Below are 20,799 nucleotides of genomic sequence, written 5' to 3' on the forward strand. Positions count from 1 at the left end.
GAAAGCATGGAACATCTCATAGGACTAATGTCTGAAGGTCCCTTAACTAAAGGGAAAAAGGTTATGTTAGTATCTGTATTAATGCCCGTACATTTAAGATGTTAGAGATCAAGTCTCTTACTGCTGCCAATTAACCAGGAAGAATTATAATGTGCTTTAATTATACCACAGTTAAGTTATTTTTAAGTAGTTCTTAAGCCAAAAACTAGACTTTATTACTTGAACATTTATGTACCACGCAGCCAAGCTGATGCCTCAGATACGTGTGACTTTGTTATTCCTACACCAATTATGACCTAGCCCCTAGTTTGCTGAGGAATTTCATCCCATTTCTTCTTCAAAAATAGTTACCCACTCCTGTACATACACATCCCTTATTTTCTGCCTGCATCCTGTCAGGCGCTTATTTCTACCCATTACTGGACAGTGTTGTTACTGCAAAACACTTGAAATAGCAGGAGAAAAGGAGCTGTTGTTGCTTACCTTGACTGAATAAGAGGGATGGGAGAAAAAGAGGTTCTTAAAGGGATGCCTTCTTGGTTTCACAGTAGGGGTTAGAAACACTGATGAAAGAACATCTCTGGGTAAAACCTGTACTTACTCCTTGCTGTCTGTTCCAACCATCTTAACTAACTCCCACTTAGCTTGATTCTGACAGCTAACTGGCTGTGAGACACCACCGAGCAGTTCTGGTAAGATCCCCCAGTAAGGAAGCAGGAGTTCCTACTTCCAGGTGAATTGGATGCTTTAAAAGTCAAGTCTTAAGAGTTGCAAAGTTTTACAAACAATTTTACTGATGCAGTGTTTGCATAATACAGTTAAGTGTAATAAAACATTTTCTGCAAGTAAATCATGATTAATAATCATTAGAGCTTATGTACTGAGATAGATTACATCTGATCAATCTATTCACGATTCTTGTAAGAACCCCTTACCACTTGTAAACAAGTATTTTGCTAGACAGGTATCCATCTCCAGCCAAAATACAAGCTGTGTTAGAAGCTCTCATTAGGAAAAAAGTAAACGGATCCCATTGTAATCAATTAAAGTACTGCAATTAAAAATAACAGAACGCTATCTGTCACCTCCATGTTAAATAACCACCACCTTAATTAGCCTTCATTTCCATTATTGCTGATCACAGAAAACAGTTTTATGAAGAGGAAAAACACTCGACTGACTAGAAAAATTACTCACAAAGCACCAGAGTTTGTTGTTCTGTGTTCTTTTTTGTTGTTTGTTTGTTTTTTTTTAATAAAGGCTAATTAAGCAATTATGCTCTAATACAATTAAGAATTGATTTATAAAAAAAATGCTACAGAACCCAGTTTCTTCCCCTCCACAGCCATTATATTGACAGCATAGGGGGAAGTTATGCCAAATCCAGTCTAACATAGCCACCTCAGTACAGGAATGCAAAGAGATTTCAAAAATGAACCTTTACACTTGCAGGCTTTTAATCAAAGTATACAAAATTTTAGTCTAGAAAAATAAGTATGGATTGTATACAGTTACTGTGCTTGGAGACTGAAGAGGACAGTGCACCACTCAAATGGTACAGGCATATTGAAAAACACAAGTAAGAGACCCTTTAAAATTGTTGGTGTGTTTTTTTTTCTCCTTTCTCATACTTTTAGCGTAAATCGGTGCAAAAAGTACTGTTAGGTGAGAAGTCTAGTTGCTGGCAAGGGACTGATGAATGGGAGGCTGGAAGCAGCGCACGTGTTCCACGGGTGTGCTCTCTCCATCTCCAGACTTCAAATACTTGTCCAAAATAGCAATTATTTCATCATTCAGAATCTGGAACTTGCGAATTCTTTCAACCATTTTCTTCAAAGGCTGAAAACATCAAAAAAAGTAAAATAAAAATCCACAGCATACAAACAGGAATTAGCTCTGGAGATTAAAAAAAAGACAGACCAAAAAAGCACAAAATGCTGACTTCACCACTCACAGCACTGTTATGAATGTTATGAATGAGTTTCCGTTCCATTGCTAACCCTGTAAAAAATCCTAGTTTTCCGGGCAGTGCTGCTTTTTGTACAAGAAAAGTAATTTACAACAGCCTGGTCATAATTTTCATGCATGTGTATGAGATGAGCAGTGTAAAGAAAACCCCATATAGCCAGGAAATTAGAGTTTTGACTGATCAGTCTTCGAACTCCAGTATTAGTCACAGCTTTTGTTCCTAAAACCCTCGTTTTCAACATTTCATTCTCAAAAGTGAGTGTTGCATCTACACGTGAATACAACCAGCTCTGATTGTTTTTGTTGCTGTTACAGCGAATAAAGACCAGCTGTTTTCAACGTACCACGTTCTTTATAACTTCGTCTTTGCCATCGTGCTTTTGGACTTTCAGCAGGTGGTAGCAGAAATCCAACACATCGAAGCGCCGCTGCTGCCCCAAGAGCACAATGATCATACAGCCAGCCCAGTGCAAGCCGTCTCCAAAGCACTGCCTGAAACAGAAAACACGATGTTAAAACCACGCTTCACCTAAAGTGTTCAGAAACACATCTACAGGAAAAGTTTAGGAATCAGACATATCAAAATGCATATCACTCCAGAATATTTTGGACAGTAAGCTAAAAAAATACTGTAAAACCTCCAGTAAGTCAAGTTCTCTTTTCAAAGATACCACAGGGGATGTAAATGGATGCTTAAATTTTCTACAATGTACATTTTCTACAATGTACATGAACTCCCCCTTAGGCTCCAGCAGCATTGCATTTCATTTTCAAAGAAAACAAAGGGGGAATTCAACACCACTATGCTCCTTTGGACTGCAGACACGAAAGGAAGGAAACGTTTTACATCGTTGCCTCCATAACTGGTCAGTCAAAAGCACTTGACAGCAGTTTTTCAAGATAAGGATACACCAAAACCAGCAAAAACAAGAATTCAGTCCTGTTAACTTTCACATGCTCAGCCTTGCTCTTGATTGAGATGAGCAAACACTTGCTAGGACTGTGTGCATGCATCCAGCTATTGTATTCATGTTCAGCTTCAGCAATGGTATGACTGCTGCTGGAAGCCACGCGCTGGGGCCTGTTTGGCGTGGGCTCATTCATCAGAGGCTGCCAAGACAGAGGGTTATTTTCTGTAAAGATACAGGAGGATCTGTGCGCGTGCACCAAGAGCCCTGCTTCTGCACTGCGCTACCGCAGACCCCCGAACAAGCCCCCCTGTTGCAACGCCCGCGTCCCCTCGCGCTGCAGGGAGAACAAAGCAGGGGCTGTGGGGCGCTGGCAGCCCCCGACACGTACTCCACAGTGAACTCGTGTGTTCCCACGGGGATGCAGTAGACGAACTGCATGGCGCTCCACAGGCGGTGGAACTCCACGCACTCGTCCACGTGCATCACCCCATTGCTGGGCAGGGGCCCGCGCCAGATGGGGTCGTCCAGGAAGGAGCGGATCCGCGTCAGGATGACCTCGAACATGGACAGGCCGCAGCAGAGGCGTTCTTTGGTCAGCAAGTCCCCTTCCCTCGCGATTGCTATTTGCTAAGATGGAGAGAAGCGAAGCACAAAATCCTGGTTATACAAAGAGGTTCACAGACCTCTTCAAGGTCAATTAAAAAAGTACCCTGTGAGCTAACAGCACGGCACGGTTTGCCTAAATGCTCCAGTTCCCATGCTGCGCTCTACTTTGAAGCACACTGATCGGAAAATACGCAATAGGTGCTCAAAAAAAAAATCGAGCCTATTTCAGTTTTACTTGGTTTGTTCTAGACATTTCTCCCAACTTTAAGTGAAGTCAGACTTCAGTTCAGTGGAAAAAAAAAAATCAGAAAATTGTAAACGCTTTTTCAAGTAGGCCACAGCCATGCTAAGTAACGCTAACTGCAGAGACGCTAATTCTGCACCAACAGTTTAAGAGGTTTTTGCCTGCATGGAGCCTGAAAGCAAAAAGAAGGTGTTCAGGGGTCTGCTGCCAGTATGGGCAGTATCTTTGCCTGCACTCTAATTCATCTCTTGACCCTGCTGCCATTAGAGATGGGAAATCTTCAAAGACAGCAGAATGAGCCTCGCAGAAAGCCAGTAATTGGCAGTACGGGTTCGTGCTGTCCCAGCTGGCACCATGGCACTGACAGCTCTCCTCTGCAGCGCCGCAGTGCCTCCTGCTATGCATTACGATAACAGCAGTCCCAAGGCTTTGCTTCAGAGCACTCTGCTCTTCATTTCTACTGCTCAGGTCTCCTAAACTGCTACAGTTTGCAGGGAATTAACGTAGCCCTCACACTGACAGGGAAATATTTCTCCATTGCATTTGCAGCTTCAGCACTAAGGTTCTCCTTGGTCATTAAGTTTCCAGGAAAACACAAATGAGAACTCATTTTCAGTGACTCTAGTTTACTGGCTATGAGGGGAATAATTTGTTTTAGGAAAATTACATGCACAGTAACACTGATTGCATTTGGTGGAATTTGCACTTGGAATGCACAATCTGGCCCGTACACCAAGAGGCTATCACACAGCAACATACATAAAAGTTGCAATTTTCCTCCAAACCTGTCACCCCCACCACAGTTTCAAATATTTTAAACTTGTGAGCTTTAACAGCTTTACCAAATCCATGGCCTAATACAATTCTTGTTATGTGAACGAGCTGGATGTGCAGGCTGAATTTCTGACACAGCTATCAGCACTGTGTGAAAGACCGGGCTTTTTAGCGCCCAGAAGCTTCTTGAATTGCCTCCGACACAAATGAGAGATTACCTGTGGTGTTCCCAGTCTTTCAATGAGAGGGACTAAATGCAGTGGAGCGTATTTCGATTCTAGTCTCTTCATTTTAGCATCAAGCCTTTCACCCTCTGAAAGAAAAAAGAAAAGAGCACTGATTCATCTGAATCATTTAATGGATGTCCGACCATCTTTATTGTTACACAATCTTTATTTTTACGCAATCTTTATTCAGTGCAGTAAAAAGCTGGAAAAGTTTTTATTTTAGTATGTAATTTCGGTTCTAGATAGGTGGTTCAATGTGCTTTTAGAAAAATGCATTTTTAAATGTTGCTTTAAATGCTGCTTGGTATGTTCAAACAAAAAGAAACCAAGGATTTATAGTGGAATACACTTAATTACTAGATTCAAGACGGAATATAAAGCTGTATTGTGCTGCTGCTACTAACATATTTGACTCCCACTTGTACTAAGCCAACTAAATTGCCCTTATCATAGTTTAAATGCCTGCCTCTGGAAGGTGGGTTATAACGAGGGTGGCATTTATGTATAGCAAGGCTTAAAAAAGCAGCTGGCACCCACTCATCACTGGCAAGTAGGAAGTGTTCTCTGGCAAGTGGGAAAAGGCTATTTACAGTGGTCTAACAAATGGTTAGTTTTATGTACGGAAATGCAAATAGCTACAGAGAGGCTGAAAATAATCTCAAAGATTTTTAGCTGATGGGATTTCTCCAAGCAGAGCGAATCAGCTGCTCTGGCAGTGAGAAGTGGGGAAGAGAGGAGACAGAGGAGCAGCAGAGGAAGAAGCAGAAGAGGGAGGGGAAAAAAACTCACTTCCTAATGAAGGATAAGAAAGCAAATACTGAAGGAAGTAATCCTGCATTCACAGCATGCCAATTTAGTAAAAAAAATAATAAATAAAGAAAAATAAAGAAAAACAGCACACAAAAAGTCTACAGGGACCACTTGCATTTAATTCATCTGCTCGTGGGCTTTGTATACCTTGTGTAATCAAGCCTACCCTATTTAACTGACGATCATATCAGCTAAACATGAATTTCTGAAAAGCCTCTCACCATATCCAAATTAAGGTGTTAATACTGCCCTGAATACCCCACCTGTTTCTGGCAGAGTACTCCTCAGCTTCCTCTGGTAATTAGCACTGAGCCTGGCTGAGGAGCACAGATTTTTCAGGCTTGAATCACTTAGCTCAGGTCACAAAATTAACAGCAGTGTCAAGGGTGACTGGAAATGGTTACCAAAACCAAAGCAGCAAGCAAGCGAAGTGGAAAGCGTTGCCCGAGGAAGTTATTTCCATTTAGCCCGTACCTTTGACGTGAACTCTGGGCAGGATGTTTTGGAACGGTGCTGCGTGCAACAGGTCACACACCTCCTCCAGGGACTAGGACAAGAAGGAAACGAGGCACTTAGTAACAAGGAATCCTCAAACCAGGCCAGATCACAAATCCGGGCTTCCAGAAGCGCGCTGATGCTGGAGCAGAAACAAACAGCAGAGGGCAGCCAGCCTCTGCCGTAGCTGCCTGCTGGGCGCCCTCCCCACAGCAGTAAGCCCACCGACAGTTGGATTTCACCAGGTTACCTCGGATTCACAAATAAACTCCAGCAGCTCTCCTCCCACCCCGAGCTGGCAGTTGTTAAAGGCCAGGATATTTATTAAAAAGCCTAATTCGGGATGAGCAGTTTCAGTGTGAAAGTGGCAGACGGCTCCTGTGCAGCCAAACAGGACGGTGAAGGATGACTCACGGCCCGGTTATTTTTGCCAGCACTATTCCCACAACCCATTATCGTGTCAGGCGCATCTCCCAGCCAGGCAGGCTGAGACACGACAGCACCTCTCAGGAGCTATTTTATACCCTTAATCCTTAGAGATTAGGAAAGGAAAGGAAGGCAGGGAAGGCAAACAGATTATCTCCTGGTCCTTGGCTTCTGTACATTGGAAAAACTTGCCAATTTCACCCTTGTTTTTTGTGACATTACCACAAACGTCAGGGCCCGCTCTGAGACACGGCGGGGCTGTAAAGCAGCACAGCAGGCACCTACCAGGCTCTGCTCAATGAGCAGGCAGAACAGGACAGCGTTCCCCACTTCCCGCAGATTCTGAAAGCAGACCGTCTTCAGCTCGGCGTACTCAACGATGTCCTTCAGCTGATGGTGGAAAAACTCCAAGATACCTGAAATCAAAAGAGAAGCAAAAAAAAAAAAAAAGAGAGAGAAAAAAAAAAAACATCTCAGAAGATAGAAAGAAATTGTGTCATCATCACCCAGGTGCTCCTATTGTGAAAGCAGACAAAAGGCTCTGGTCGTGTGGGTAAGAGTCATACCTATCAGGACTATTTTTTCTCCCCACCACAAAAGCTCGCTGATTTTCTCACCTATTTGCCTATTCGAGGCTCCCTGAATGTGCCCGAGTGTGCTGTATCACAGCACAACAAAGCAGGGGTGCAGGTTTGGAGTTTTTTCCTCCATCTGTCATCTCGAGATGTTTTTATTTACAGATGTGCTGCCTAGAGGGAGCTGAAAGGAGCAGCATTTAAATCATCACCCATCAGAGGTTGTTAAGTTGTAAGGCAGCGGTGTGCCGACCCGCTCAGCTGGCTAAATCATGCACGAGGGAGCACCTCGCTTCTCTGCTGGAAAAGCAGCTAGCGTAGGAGGTAAGAACACCGTTTCCAGAAGCAGGAAGACAGAACAGGGCTCTCGTCTGCTATTAGGCCTGTTCCAGCCTCTTGTTCTCGGTTCTATTTCTGTCCCCCAACCTGCTGCACCACCCGACGCGCTCCGTCCCCAGCTGTCGTTTTCCAGGATTACAGAAGCAGCAGGGAGCAGAGAGAGATACTGAAGAGAAGGGGAAGGCGGCTGGTGGCAGGCGAGGGCTCCGACAGCACCGCGGATGTCCAGCAGCGAGCTGCAACCTCACCAAACAATTAAACACAAAAATCACAGAGTCAAGCTCTGCTGGCAAGGTTGTGTCAGCTCCTGCTGACAAGCACCGTCAGAACCTTGTTTCTGTCAGCGTTGCCAAAAGCTGTTAACAAAAACAATTACAATTTTCAAAGCCATGTAATGTACCTGAACATCTTTTCTGCCAAAGCTCTCCCAAACAAAGGTGAGGCTTCATGCACTGGTGGACTTCCACCTGCTTCCCCCACCCCAAAGAAAGGTTGCATGGTCCCTTGGTTTGGTTTACAGACAAACCCAGGGAGCCCCGGGTTCAGGTAGTTATTGAGGTTAAAGCGATGTGCAGGGCAGGTGAGAAAGAGCACCTTCAGGCTCTTTGTAACTTATTTTCATCAGCATTTTTCCATCTGTTCGCATAAGCCTGGCCTTTTAAAAATGAAACCAAAAGCCTCAACACCAGTAGCAGAAGAAAATATGCAAAGCTTTCAAGTTGTATGCTACATAGAGCGGCTTCCACTACGCTCGATTAACAATTCCTGTAGGTAAATCTATACGCAATCACACAAAGGAATGGAGGGGAGGCAAGGAAAGAGACCCGACAGCCCCCAGCACCTCCCCATGCACTCCTTGGATGTGGCTGACGAACCCCTCCTGCACAGGAGACGCCCTTCTGTATTTACCCAACAAGGCAGCAGCTCGGGGGGAGCACACAAACATGAAATACATGCTGGAGAGCAGCTCTGCCAAGGAAATCCCTCGGATTCAAGCAGAGGAACTTGAGAATTTACAGCAGAGGAAGGAACAGTACGAGTAACCCACACACTTCTCTAGAAAGCCTCACGTCATTAAATTTAGTAACGAAACATCAGCAGAGTGCATGGTAAGGGGATCCAGAGCTGGCTTCGTTACAGCTCCAAGAGCTGTTTGTCAACAGAAAGTCTGCAGTAAACAGTGCTCCCACGTGCATTTAGTGGAGGGAGATTTCAGACCCAGCTCCAGCAGGTGAGCAACTAAACAGAAAAACAACTGAAAAGCTGATGGAGGTTGGTCAGTTGTAATGAATGCTGAGCTCGACTTATTCAAAGGAAAACACACTGAGATATACCTAAAGGCAATCAAGTCAGACCAGCACACACCAACTCCCCCTCAGGCTAAAAACAAAAGATTGATACAGCAGAAAAATGCTCACGAAACCTTTTTGACACTAGAGAAAAAAAAACAAGGCACAGTGAAGGAACTAAAGGCAGCCCTGCAAGTCTCTAGCGCGCCTCAGTTACATGACTTAGTGTTTCTGTGGCTTTCTCTGGCAGGGAAAGGGCTTCTAAGGATCAACAGCTAGAAGTCAAATACTTTCCTCATACCAAGACTGGATGCTGTTCTGGGAGGGAAAGTCCATCATGAATTTAAGTCTGGGTCATCGTCTGCTTGTAATACCCACGGCATGTATTCAGAAATGGATGGTGAACTGCCAAAAGGGCTGGGAGACTCCCCAAAACACAGCCAGTAACTACCTGCAGACTTCTCCACGTAGTCCCCAAGTAGGATATTGGCTACACGAACAGGCATGGGGGTGTTTTTCCCCTTTAGCCTGTCTGATGAGTGGGGAGCAGTTTGGTGAGAAATGGAAGCTGAGGAGAAGGAAGGATGATTCTGCTGCTGCAATGGAAACAACCAGTGGTCACGAAGGGGATGGAAAAGAGTAGGATCTTCAGATGCCTTCAATCCCCTGCCCAGCCCGTGGATTTCCTGGAAACAGAACAAGTGTCTTTGGAAAGTTTCATTCAACTGCACGCAACCTTTCCTCCTCCTCCTCAGTCTATTTTGTTGGTGCAATTTGTGAGTTACTGAACTAGTTACCTACACACCACATTCTTCAATGTTTGCTCCTTCTTTACAAGAAGTCAATTTTAATTAAACCCGTCTATTCCTGCAGATGGAATGACGCTAGGCGTAATGGTAATTGGTCATACAATCCCAATTCCTCATTTACACAGATCCCAACAGAAGCAAGGCTGCTGATGTAAAAGGGATCTGGTAAAGTACAGAAGATTAGTCCTCCATCGCTGAGTCCAAAACCTCATCTCGACAGCACTCAAACAGCAGATGTGAAGTTTCAGCTGTGCAGCCCGTACACTAATTAATTTAGGAAGTCAGACCAAATCAACACACGCACTGCAAAGCTGGCTGCATTTCTTCACTTCGGCCATCTTTTCTGTGAAACAAGCTCAGTTCACACCTAGAGACTCAAACCAAACACGTTCCAGAGCTTGCACCAATGCTGGTACCTGCGAGACTGGGTGAGAATTGGCTGCTAATTGCAGGCCTCAAGTGTGAGCTAACAGCAAAACTTGATCTTGAAAATAATTGCTGGTCTAGCCGCGTTATGGTTCGTTTTCTGCAGAGCGCTGACTTGAAGTGAGATCTGCTCATCTGCAGCAGCAGAACTGTTCCCAAGAAACTGGGTGCTACACTGACCTTTACTTTATGTTCGCTTTCCTCCATGTCTTCAAATGCTGTCTATGATTATTCCTTTGGCACGCAAGAGACATCATTAACTTTGCATTAACTTTCAACAGAAGTGTTCATCGTATCTGAGCAGATACACGGATAGCTGGGAGTTATGATCAAACAGCCCGTGCACCGTTTATTTTGCTAGAAATAACTATCCCGTTGTCGTCATGTCCACTGCGTTGCTCACTGCTCCTTCAAGACCATCTAGGTCTTCATGGTATGAAAACACCATTTAAACTTCTGCATTTTTTTTTGACAGTGAACTGGGATTACCTCCGTTTCCATCAAGCGTAGACATTTGAAGGGCACCTCCTTCACCACTGCCTTTTAAATGATTTCAATGGCATTCCTCAGCTTTCTGTTTGCAACCGAATGGCAAGTTGCAAATCCAAAAGCAGACGGAAGCGAACATTGCATGGGAAGTTTGAGAAAGCTTGTCTTTGCTGAGTAAGCTGATACCAGAGCTCGGAAAGTAGCCTGCCCTTTGTTTTTCTGCAAGTCCCTCAACACTCCTCCTGGCTTTTCCTGCTTTTTATCTCCCCTTGTACCCAAATTCTTTTGAAAATCTATCTCCAATGGACGGATTCCAGAAAAACCTATGAATAAATTTCCTTCCTGTTCTTCCCCAAAAGGATTCAAGCCACGGTGTTCCACCAAGAAATTAGCTTTTATTTTATGTATTATTTTTTTAAAATAAGAAACGTGTAAATGCTGTACTTAGGAAAAAAGCCTGCACTTAGGCTACCTTCTTGGCTAGTTCATACCTTGCTGAGCTCATGGATTTTCTTTCAAAACTTTTCCCTGCAGGGGTGATGTGGCAGTGGCACAAATCTCAGCCTCATCTCACTGCAGAGCTGACAAACTCCTTTCCTCACCATGTCTAAAGACATTTCAGAGTGGCAGGAGATGAAATGCTTGTTTATGAAAAGCAGGAAGGCTATATTCAAATATGAGAAAAATACCAGAAAATGTTATTTCCAAGATCAAAGCTCAAGTTTAAACTTTTTAAAGTCAATATTCCTCTACGCTGAGAGACTCTAAAAGGTCCCTTTAAAAATTCCTTATGGTTAATGTATTTTTAGACAAATATTTTTATGACTACAGGAGAAGCAAGCTCCCCTCTGCTTTAAGATTGTTTCTATGGAAACAAACCCATTGGCGAGCAGCAGTCCTGAACAACTAAAGCCACTGTCTGTAGCGAGAATAAATCCCTGGTCAGAAACCCACAGGTCTGGAGGGCTGAGTACGCAGAGCTCACAGGATGCAGCCAGTGGAGTCCAAACAAAGCTCTCGCAATCAAGGTTGGAAGTGCATGAGACAGCCAGAGCACTGCTGAGCACACTTACATTGCTTTGCATGGGGAGAGCGGACTCAGGGAATTAATTCTGAATTGATAAGTGCATGTTACGTTGAGACAGAGGAGAATCTACATATTTAATCTAGATGAGAATCACAGATTTGGCCTTTATGTGTAGGTAGTGGCAATTACAAAGAAGCGATCGGATGTTTTGGCAGCAAAGAAAAGCAGCAGCATCCAAGGACGCTCCAGAACACGCAGGCTTACTGCTCCAACCACTAAGCACTACTTCTGCGGGAGGCTCTGGGAGGCAGAGGAAGGAAGAGACAACAGCTGGCATGTACTCGCTTGGATTTTCAGTGCGAACCCAGTAAACAAGGCGTGGCACAGACAGCTGCAGAGAATTTAACAGAGGAAGGAGATGAATGGGATTCAAATCAAGCATGGGTTGAGCCTCCCCCTTGTGCACTCTGGCAGTTCCTCTCAGCGTGCCAGACCAAGGCTAAAATCTACAGCACGTTCCCATCACAGACAATGGTTTCTCTGATCAGACAGATCTGCTCCGAGGGCAGACAGCTCCCTGATGGAAAGGCTCCGGAGACAGCAACACAATCCTTCGGTGATGCTGCAGTCAGATGAAAACGCCCTGAGCTTCCCCACACGTTTTCTGTTTAGTGTCTTCTGAAGAGTACAGAGAGAAGCCGTGACAGCGCCACAAAGGCTGGTCTGCCACTTCTTGGAAGAGACTCTCTGGGAAGTCATTAAGTGTTCTTTGCCTGAAATATTTCAGAACAGGAAAAATACACGTGCCAAGACAAAACCTGCCTGCGTGCCAGCCACAGGGGTGCTGAAGGAGCACACAATCAAGTGTTTTTTCCAGACCCATTCCAATTCTAGTTGCTAACTATCCTATATTGTAACATGAAGAATTACTCTGACCTCTCCCTACGGCAGGCGTCTAAACACATGGGGTATTTTTCCAAATACAAGGTCAAAATCACTCACGATCTGTACAAAACAAGAAAATTATGAAGGATTTTAAAGTGTTTAGGTCCTGTAGCAAGTGTAGATCGACTGTGTGAAGGCTACCATTACACAAGTCAAGTTTTTCCTTTCTTATGAGACAGGTTGCCTTTTATTCTTAGAAGAAAGTTTCTGCTTAGGTCCCAGGGCATCTCCCACCAAATACTCGCACAGGTGAGGATCTCCAGCAAGAGAATATAATCTTCCTAAACTCACCTGTAGCACTTCAGACCCTGGTGATGCATAACCTGTATTTGAGAATACATGCTGCTTTTGTGGTCAGGCCTTAATGAGTGGCTAAAAACCTCAGATAGGTTATTTTTATACTTCTAACTACCATGATTCATCCATTTCTACACTCCAGGGAGAAAAACAGGAAGGAAACACTCAGTAAGTCCTCGATTTCGTTTAACATTGGTAATGAGTGTCGAGCAAGCTGTGGGAAGCAGAAGAAACAACCCCACTCCACTTGGAGTGGCATTTAATAAACTTAAGCAACTCTGGAAAAATAGACATACTCAGGAGGTGGGTGGCACATGGAAAGATTAATTTGTGTTAATTAGGCATTGTGGAGGAGGAATATTTTGAAGGGGGGAAGCAGTTTCAGAATTTCAGCGAACAATGTGATAAAATACTAATTAGCCAATTATTTCCCCATAGTGGCAAGCAACTTTCCACGGCATTTCTTCTGCAACTGTCATGCCTCCTGTTAGGTGGCTAAGCTGCTCCCCGCACATCCTGACATAACTATTCTGGCAGGACCAGTTTGCCTCTCAGGAGCATCATTCCTTTATCTTTCATAAAGGTAAAGGCAAGAGGGAATGAAAGCTTTTCCAGAGAGTCAGTGTTAGCTAAAGAGGCTAACTTGCAAAGGAAAAGCTCAACGTGCTTATGAGAAAGCCTAGAATTAGGAACTATTCTGAACATCCCAGCTCAAGTTCAATTATGTCACAAGGCTGCCTCTCTATCAACAGATTGCCACCCTTTTATTGCCCTAAGGACCTAGGTTTTAAAACACCATACAGTCCTTTATTAAGCACTTTCTGATTGCCCAGCTTTTAATGGCTCTTGCTAGGAAAAAAAGACTAAGTGCTAATTAATGGGACAAAGAAGAGGGAGGAACAGAGAGGTAGGCATGATCCAGAAGACAGTAATTAGTATAATCTCATTAAGGCTGCTATGGTAACATCAAACATGAACTAACCTGGAGAACCATACTCGTGTCTTGGCAACCTGCAGATCTTAGGCATGACTTCCATTAGGGTCTTGACATACTGAAGAATCGTCCCTTGTAACTAAGAGAAAAGAAGTGCTTGTTAACATGTCAGCGTTATGAACTGAGAAACTTCACAACAGTCGTGTTCAAAAAGCATGTAGATTGAACAAGGCCCAAAAATGATGCATTTAACTCTGTCAGTCATCTTCGAAAAAGCAACTTCCCCAGATGAATACAGTTGCACTGTAACGCAGTTCCTTCATAAGGCATTAGCCACTGGTTTGCCATGGGAGAAGTGGCAGAGCAGCTGAAGCCAGGAAGGAAAAAAAAAAGAAGTACAGGAAATCATCATCCTTTCTTACAGACCGTCTCTACTGTCTAACCAACCTTTTGATTTTTGGTGAAAAAAAATAAAGTTCATCTGAATGTTTTCAATTCTTAGTACCAGGTATGCCTGTAACAGCTTAACTTGGCATTCCAGACACATACACATACGTACATCTCCCTATATCTCAGCATTTGCATCAAGCATCAGCAGGATACCTCCCCCCAGTCCTTTCAGCCTCCTTTACAAATGCCTAATCACTCCATGCTACCTTCAGTGAACTGAAATGATTTGCAAATAATAATTATAATCCCCCCCAAAAACAAACCAATACCCAGAGCAAGAAAATTATGACTGTTTTTACAGAATCATAGAGTGGTTTGGGTTGGAAGGGACCTTAAAGACCATCTAATTCCAACCCCAGGTTTCTCAAAGCCCATCTTTCCCTGAAGACGGTACCACAGCATCCCTTCAAGCAGGGTCCATCCTTTCTAGAATTTCAAAAGCGTAGGTAGAACATGGTGGGGATCACAATAGACAAGCTACCAAGTATGTCAAGTATGTGAGGGGAGATTATGAATATTACAGCTTTCCACCTCTTACAGCTGGATTATTTTGGCAGTGTGCTCCTTATAGGCAGCTAGGGCAGGGAACACAGGACCATTTCTGTACCTTAAACTTAAATGCATTATGGCTGTATGCAGATATTAACAATGCTGTGAACAAACAGCCCCTCAGTCTCCTTCTAGTTACAGATAAGGCCATTTCCAATACTAGGCACAACGGCTGTGTGGAGAACTTCTTCAACATCTGGTCTGAGCACTCTTCTAAATAGGCTTGATGCTATCCTCTGCTAGATCAAGCGTGGAGATTAAACCTCCCTTGTTGTTAAGCATCATCTGTCAATGCTGTTATTAATGAAAGCCCTGAGGTTAGGGAAGGCAGAAAGCACATTCCAGCTCCAGATATTCTGAGAAAGTAAATCAGTTCATTTGAAACATCTGTACTTTTCCTGAGTTCACCCAGGTCCTACCAGTGTGAGTCTCCCCAAACCCGAATCCAAGGTTTTCAAAACACTGCTCAGATTGCCAAGGCACATCTATTACTTTCACAAGGCACTGGGTACTCTCAAACAGAGTTTATATTGAACCTCAGTAGTTGTAACACTTTAGTTTTACTCGAGATCTTACTTTCCTTAGGAATCTTACTTTCATTTTGCTTTTCTTAAGGTATTTCCTATCAGAAGCCATTAGGAATAGCAACACTGACAGAAAATTGACATACCAAGCTCTTGACGACTTTCAGCAACTCCTCCATCACCACAGCAATCCCCTGGTACCCAAGAAGCCTGCAGATGACTTTAAAGTGAGGGGGGCCCACAAAATTCCTGTAGTTGCTGTAGATACTGGAATATGCCAGATTCAGTGCCTAAAACGAGAAAAGTAGATTTGATTAATGAAAATTTCATCTGACTGCATCTTAGTAATAAACTCACTTAGACAGCATTTTTAAGCATATTAAAAAATAATACTAAACAACAACTTTGTGTCTCACTCTCTATCCAGGAAGTTAAAACATAAATCTTCTCTTCTGTAAGACAAGTTTTTCTTGCTCAGCAAGGGAGTTCCTCTAAACAATATTTGTTAGCCAGGTATCCTCACTTGCCATTTATAGAGCCACGAAATTTTCCACTTTCATATTTTTCTGCTTCCACAGGTAGAAAAGGCTGAGTAGTACATGAACTCAGAGCACAGCTTCTATTCCTACACAGCCCATTTTATGCACAAAACATCTTGAAAGAAGTGACTTCAATTTTCAGTTCATAGTGAGTGTTTTAAACCTCTGAGGACTCAATTAAAAAAAAACAAAACAGCCTTTTGCAGTGAGTGGACTCTGCAGCTAATTAGTAAGGATCTCTCTTTTTCAAACGTCTTAGCTGTACACAGCATGAAAGCAAATCCAAGCCTGGGGCGTAACCTCATGGAAATTCTCCTGGAATTGTATAAAAAGGGTCAGGTGCTTGGCCATATTAACGTGTATTTCTTCAAAGTGAGCAGAAGTATACAGACCGGTGCCATGCAGGGATTTAGAAACTGTTTGCTGGAGCATCCATCCTACAAGGACAGATTGTTCTGTCCTTCAGTCAGAACAATCCATTTTAACATCAGAAAAAAACTTTACTACTGTTACAGTGGTCAAAGGGTGAGGCTGTGGAGTCTCTGTGTCCTTGGAGATGTCCAAAATCTGATTGGGGATGGCCCTGAGCAAACTCCTGGAGGTGCCCCTGCTCCAGATGATGCCCGAGGTGCCTTCTGTCAGCCTGTGGAGTCTGTTCTGAGGACAGCGTCCTCGTGTTGGTTTTGTGGTGGAGAGCTGGTTTTGAATTCCCAGCCATCTTTTCCGTGCATGTAACCCAAAATAGATGCTGGGCTAATTATTAGCCTCCATATGCAACGCTCACACTCCTGCTGGATCCGAGCTGACAAAAAGGCTCAATTCCAAACAGCCACTGCTGGCCAGAAGCCTGAAGCCACAGTCCCTCACATACCACGTACCTATTTGCATAGCTCTCCACTTACAGAAAGGAAATCTGGGGCACTGAATGGAATGAACACCAGTAAAACGCTACAAAAACACTTGCAGATAAACATCCCAACAGATTGAAGCATTTTACACACAGTTATCTGCCAAAAGGCAGGATTTCATCCTTCTCTTTGATGTTTTCGGTCAGGTAGGTCTGCACGTTAAACGTATCCAAACTCTTTCAGCTACAGCACCAAGAGTGGTTCCAGCATGAATAACTCGCCGATACATAACAATAAGAAGTCAGCACACCTAAAAATACATCTCTCTTTAATGTAACCTTCGTGGAGCAGCGCCTAACGTGGTCCACCTGTGAACACCGGGTTAGCAGAGCTTTGTGAACTGTGACGAGGGATTTGGAGAACACCAGCACACACCTCCGGGATGCTCAAAACCAAAGCATTTAGGGAAAATGCCAGTAACAAGGCTGCGGGTGGAAGGAGAGGAGGGAAGAGGGAGGGAGCTCAATGTTTTTTCAGCTATGCTTGCTCCCTCCCCTACTTAAATGTAACAAAAAAAAAAGAGATGCTAGTTGCTGATGTCATCCAAGTGCTAGCATTAATCACTCACAGCATCACTGGTACAGGCACAGGAGCATATAACAGGGATGTGCTGGCACTACCCTGTCCAAGAAGGAAGCAATACAGGAGGAAAAAGACATTATTGTCCTCCTCTCTGCTCTTTGAAAACCAAGGCAAACGGCATCTTTAGACAAGATGTGCTCGTGCATGAATTTCAGTAGAAGAGACGAAGAAGCCATGCCACAACCAGCACCGGGGAAAAAACATGAAAGGAGCAAGCAGTGAGGATTCAATCCAGGGGGAAGAAAAAGCAGAGATCATGAAGCAAATAACTCCTGTGGGAAATGATACAGAACATCTAGTGGTTATGTTATTTTTGCATCAGCACCTGAAAATCCTGTTCTGAAAGCTCTGTCGGGAAGTGATGGTAAGTACTGACTTTTTAAAACACCAAATGTGGTTTCCAAACATTAACTTGCCAGTAATTATGTATCTAACAGCTGATGTTCTATAAAAAAATCAGAACCTATTCCTACTGTTACTAATTAAACTACTATTACTAATAAAACCCCACACACTCTACTTACAAAATGCTGTGATGAAGAAGCTGTTGTTTCTAGACAGTGTTAAGGAAGAGTTCTATTAAATATATATATATAATTTTAAGTAATTGGAAGCTACCAACTAAAAAAAGGAAACAGAAGAGAAAGTAGGAATGCTGATGTTACTAATGTGCCTGATTTTAATATTTGCAGGAGTTGGTTAGACGTCAAAATGTCTGTCTAGTAAGTTTATGTGATAGCAAACTCAGTTTCTTTATCCTGTTGCTTTATCAAAAAGAGCACACTCCTAAATAGAGCATGATTAGAAAGGCAGCATCTACCCAGATCAGTCCTAAGGTTTTGTATTGTAATGAAAATAAACAGACTGGGAAGCAGGGAGAAGAGCTAAGCACAATCCAAAAGCCTTGAGCACCAATTTTCCTACTTAATGGGAATTATTAATGCAACGCAACTATCAAGGTCCCAATAAAATAACATATATTTTGCCAGCCTCCCATATAGTGTAAAATGCAATTAAAGAATTACAGAATAATCTCAGAATATATTACAAGCAAATTTTATGAGCTTTCTCCGTCAGGAAATTGTTATTTAGCCAGGAGACTTAACATCTTAATACTGATCATCACAAAACACAATTCATTTTTATACTGAAGTCATAAACAATGAAACACAGTGCTACTGCTGGCATTTACGTACCCAGAAAAGCAAGGAACTTTCACAGTGGAAAAAAACTTTCAGATGACTGCCACTGGAAACCGAGTATTAAACCAAAAGACGATCAGACTGAATTGCTCAGGGAGGCTCTTCTCAAGAAGTTACCTCCCTAGCAAAGCAAAAACCAAACCTCCCAACCAAACGAAAACACCCACTGGCTGTTATTAGTATTTGTTTTGTTATAAAGGAACAATTTTAATTAAAAGTCTACCAAGGCAGAAGCCAACTTTTTTGTCCCAAAAGGAAGCTATTCCTTAAAAGGAGCACTTAGGAAACTGCACAGAAACTGCGATGTTTCTACGCACTGTTTTGTTTCGCAGTTCCACCTAACTGCAAATTCCTCTTGAGAAAAATACCCGGTACTTTATTCTGGGGGCTGCAGCACTTGTGCATGCAGCACGTATGCTGAAAATGACAGAGGCAAACTTTGAACGAGGTGCTGAGGGCCAACATCCTCTGGTTCCCCACTGTATGGGCAGAGCAATCTGAAAATGCCTTGGTAAGGAAGCAGCTCCCCAAATCCCAATCCTGCAAAATACACCACCTCTCGAGGAGGCAGGATACAACTGAGATGAGATACAACTGATCACCTGGACAGGCAGCAGCTCTGGCTGAATTTCTCTACGTGTGTTTTTAGCCTTGGCAAAGAAATAGACGGTTTCAAGCTAAGAGAGCTGTTTCCTTATGAACTCAATTACTTTTTTTTTAATTACAGAGCATCACGATCCACGCGGTATCCCCAGCAGCACAACCTCTCAGTTATCTCCCTGGGAAACACTAAGCTCCCCCTTCTGAAGATCCCTGCTGGGGAAGGACCCCCCGAGCAGCTCAGCAATGGGCATTACCGTCCAGAACATCACCGGGAACACGGCGGTGGTGATCTGGCCCCAGCTGGCCAGCTGCGCCGACAGCTTTTACAGCGTCATGTACCACCCCAACTGGAGGAGCACGCCGGCCAGCTACTCGAGGAAAAGCTTCCAGAAGGAGGAGAGGGTGCCCGCCAGCCGCTCCTCCTTCGTGGTGGAGAACCTGACCCCGCTGACCACCTACATCCTCTGCGTCACCTGCCAGTCCGCCAACCCCTCCAGCGACCAGTGCCGGGTCTTCAACACGCTGCAACGCGACCCGGCGTCCGCCGGCACCGCCAAGAAGGAGCTGGCGCTGGGCATCTGGCTGGCCAGCAGCCTCCTGCTCCTCGTCATCGCCGCCGTCCTCCTCTACGGCTGCCTGCACCTGCTGTGCCGCAGGAGGCGCGAGGGCCCGCGGGGCCGAGCCGGCTCCGCCAAATGGGACCCGGGGAAGACGTGGACCAAAAGCGCAGCGGGAGCCTCCGAGGAGCTCAGCGTGCAGGGCAGAGGGAGGCAGGACAGCCAGGAGGAGCAGCAGGAGGGTGGCATCCAGCTGGCCACCATCATAGCCAACCCGTCAGCCTGCCAGCAGCCCTGCCGGCCTGCGGCCGAGAGCCGGGAGCGAGCGCCAAGGGCCGGGCCGTACTCTGCCATCAATTAGAAGCCTTTCGGCAGGGAGGAGAGCTCCTGCCGCTTGGGACATCCCCGTCCTTCAACCCCATCGTGTGCTTTGTCACCACTCGTGACAGGGCTGCTCATCTGTGCCTGCTGCCCTCACAGCCCCGTCCGACGCCCTCGTGCTGCCCCAGTACTCAGAGGCAAAGGTTTGGGCTGCCCATAACTCTCTGCTGCACTTTGCTGCTTCAAAATGCGGCGAAAAACTCTGGGATGTCTTACTTGGAGCTCTTCAGCACCCACCAGAAGCTCCTTTCTGCACCGCAGTGACTCCCTGTAGAGGCAGCAGGGCTCAGAGAAGCAGCTCCCGGTCCTTCCTCCTCCCCCCCCTTCAGTTTAGGTAACAAAACTCATCCATCAGCTGCAAGTTTCTGTCCAACCATACCGTAAGTTTTGTAGGACCAAGGGGGCGAGGAAGTAAAAACACGCCAACAGGCATTTTATTTTGGTACCAATCCGATCTGCTAGTCATCTAACTGCGCCTGTGGACGTCACGGCAAGAAAAAGCCCTTCAGACAGAAATCTGTTCGCCCTGGCAAAATGATGCATCTTGTCTGGCTTGTGTGTGTAAGTCACTCTGTCTGAAATCCCTGAAGTGAATTTATGTTCCGTAAAAACGTAATAAATCTCACTAACGCTGCACGATGTGGTATTTCTAAAAACCAAGAGGCACGGTGACTGCGGGCCTTGTGGAGTGCTATCAGCAGGAACCTACACATAAAGCCAGCTCTCGCTGACCCAGCTCCTTCAGCACAGGCTGAACATTTCACAGCAGGCAATGGGGCTTTGCAGCTACCGTGTTTGGGCAACACTTACCACAACTGGAGAGAGACCTCAGCCCTCATCCTGCTAGAAATGCAGGAGCTGACCTCAGTCTGATGCGTCTTTTTTCCTCCCATGATAGGTAAAACATGCAGAA

General features: G+C 44.5%; 2 protein-coding genes across 4 annotated transcripts in view; one reads left to right on the forward strand and one right to left on the reverse strand.

Annotated features, from left to right (window-relative positions):
- Positions 1-1,209: 1,209 nt before the first annotated feature.
- CYFIP1 (cytoplasmic FMR1 interacting protein 1) overlaps positions 1,210-20,799 on the reverse strand; it is a 62,181-nt gene continuing 42,591 nt past the window's right edge. For all 3 annotated transcript variants that reach the window (XM_084301294.1, XM_084301295.1, XM_084301296.1), the window contains 8 exons: positions 15,261-15,404; positions 13,640-13,730; positions 6,747-6,877; positions 6,015-6,087; positions 4,722-4,816; positions 3,268-3,506; positions 2,313-2,460; positions 1,210-1,839 (listed from right to left, as the gene is read on the reverse strand). In XM_084301294.1, the coding sequence (XP_084157420.1) occupies positions 1,675-1,839; positions 2,313-2,460; positions 3,268-3,506; positions 4,722-4,816; positions 6,015-6,087; positions 6,747-6,877; positions 13,640-13,730; positions 15,261-15,404 (1,086 nt within the window). In that variant the 3' untranslated portion in view covers positions 1,210-1,674. The remainder of the gene's footprint in view (positions 1,840-2,312; positions 2,461-3,267; positions 3,507-4,721; positions 4,817-6,014; positions 6,088-6,746; positions 6,878-13,639; positions 13,731-15,260; positions 15,405-20,799) is intronic.
- On the forward strand, positions 19,192-19,866 carry LOC311219902 (fibronectin type III domain-containing protein 9-like; the record flags this gene model as incomplete). Its single annotated transcript, XM_084303239.1, has 1 exon — positions 19,192-19,866. The coding sequence occupies one exon, from the start codon at positions 19,192-19,194 to the stop codon at positions 19,864-19,866; it is 675 nt and encodes a 224-aa protein (XP_084159365.1).

Source organism: Netta rufina (assembly GCF_964035555.1).
Source record: "Netta rufina genome assembly, chromosome: 1".
Taxonomy (NCBI): Eukaryota; Metazoa; Chordata; class Aves; order Anseriformes; family Anatidae; genus Netta; species Netta rufina.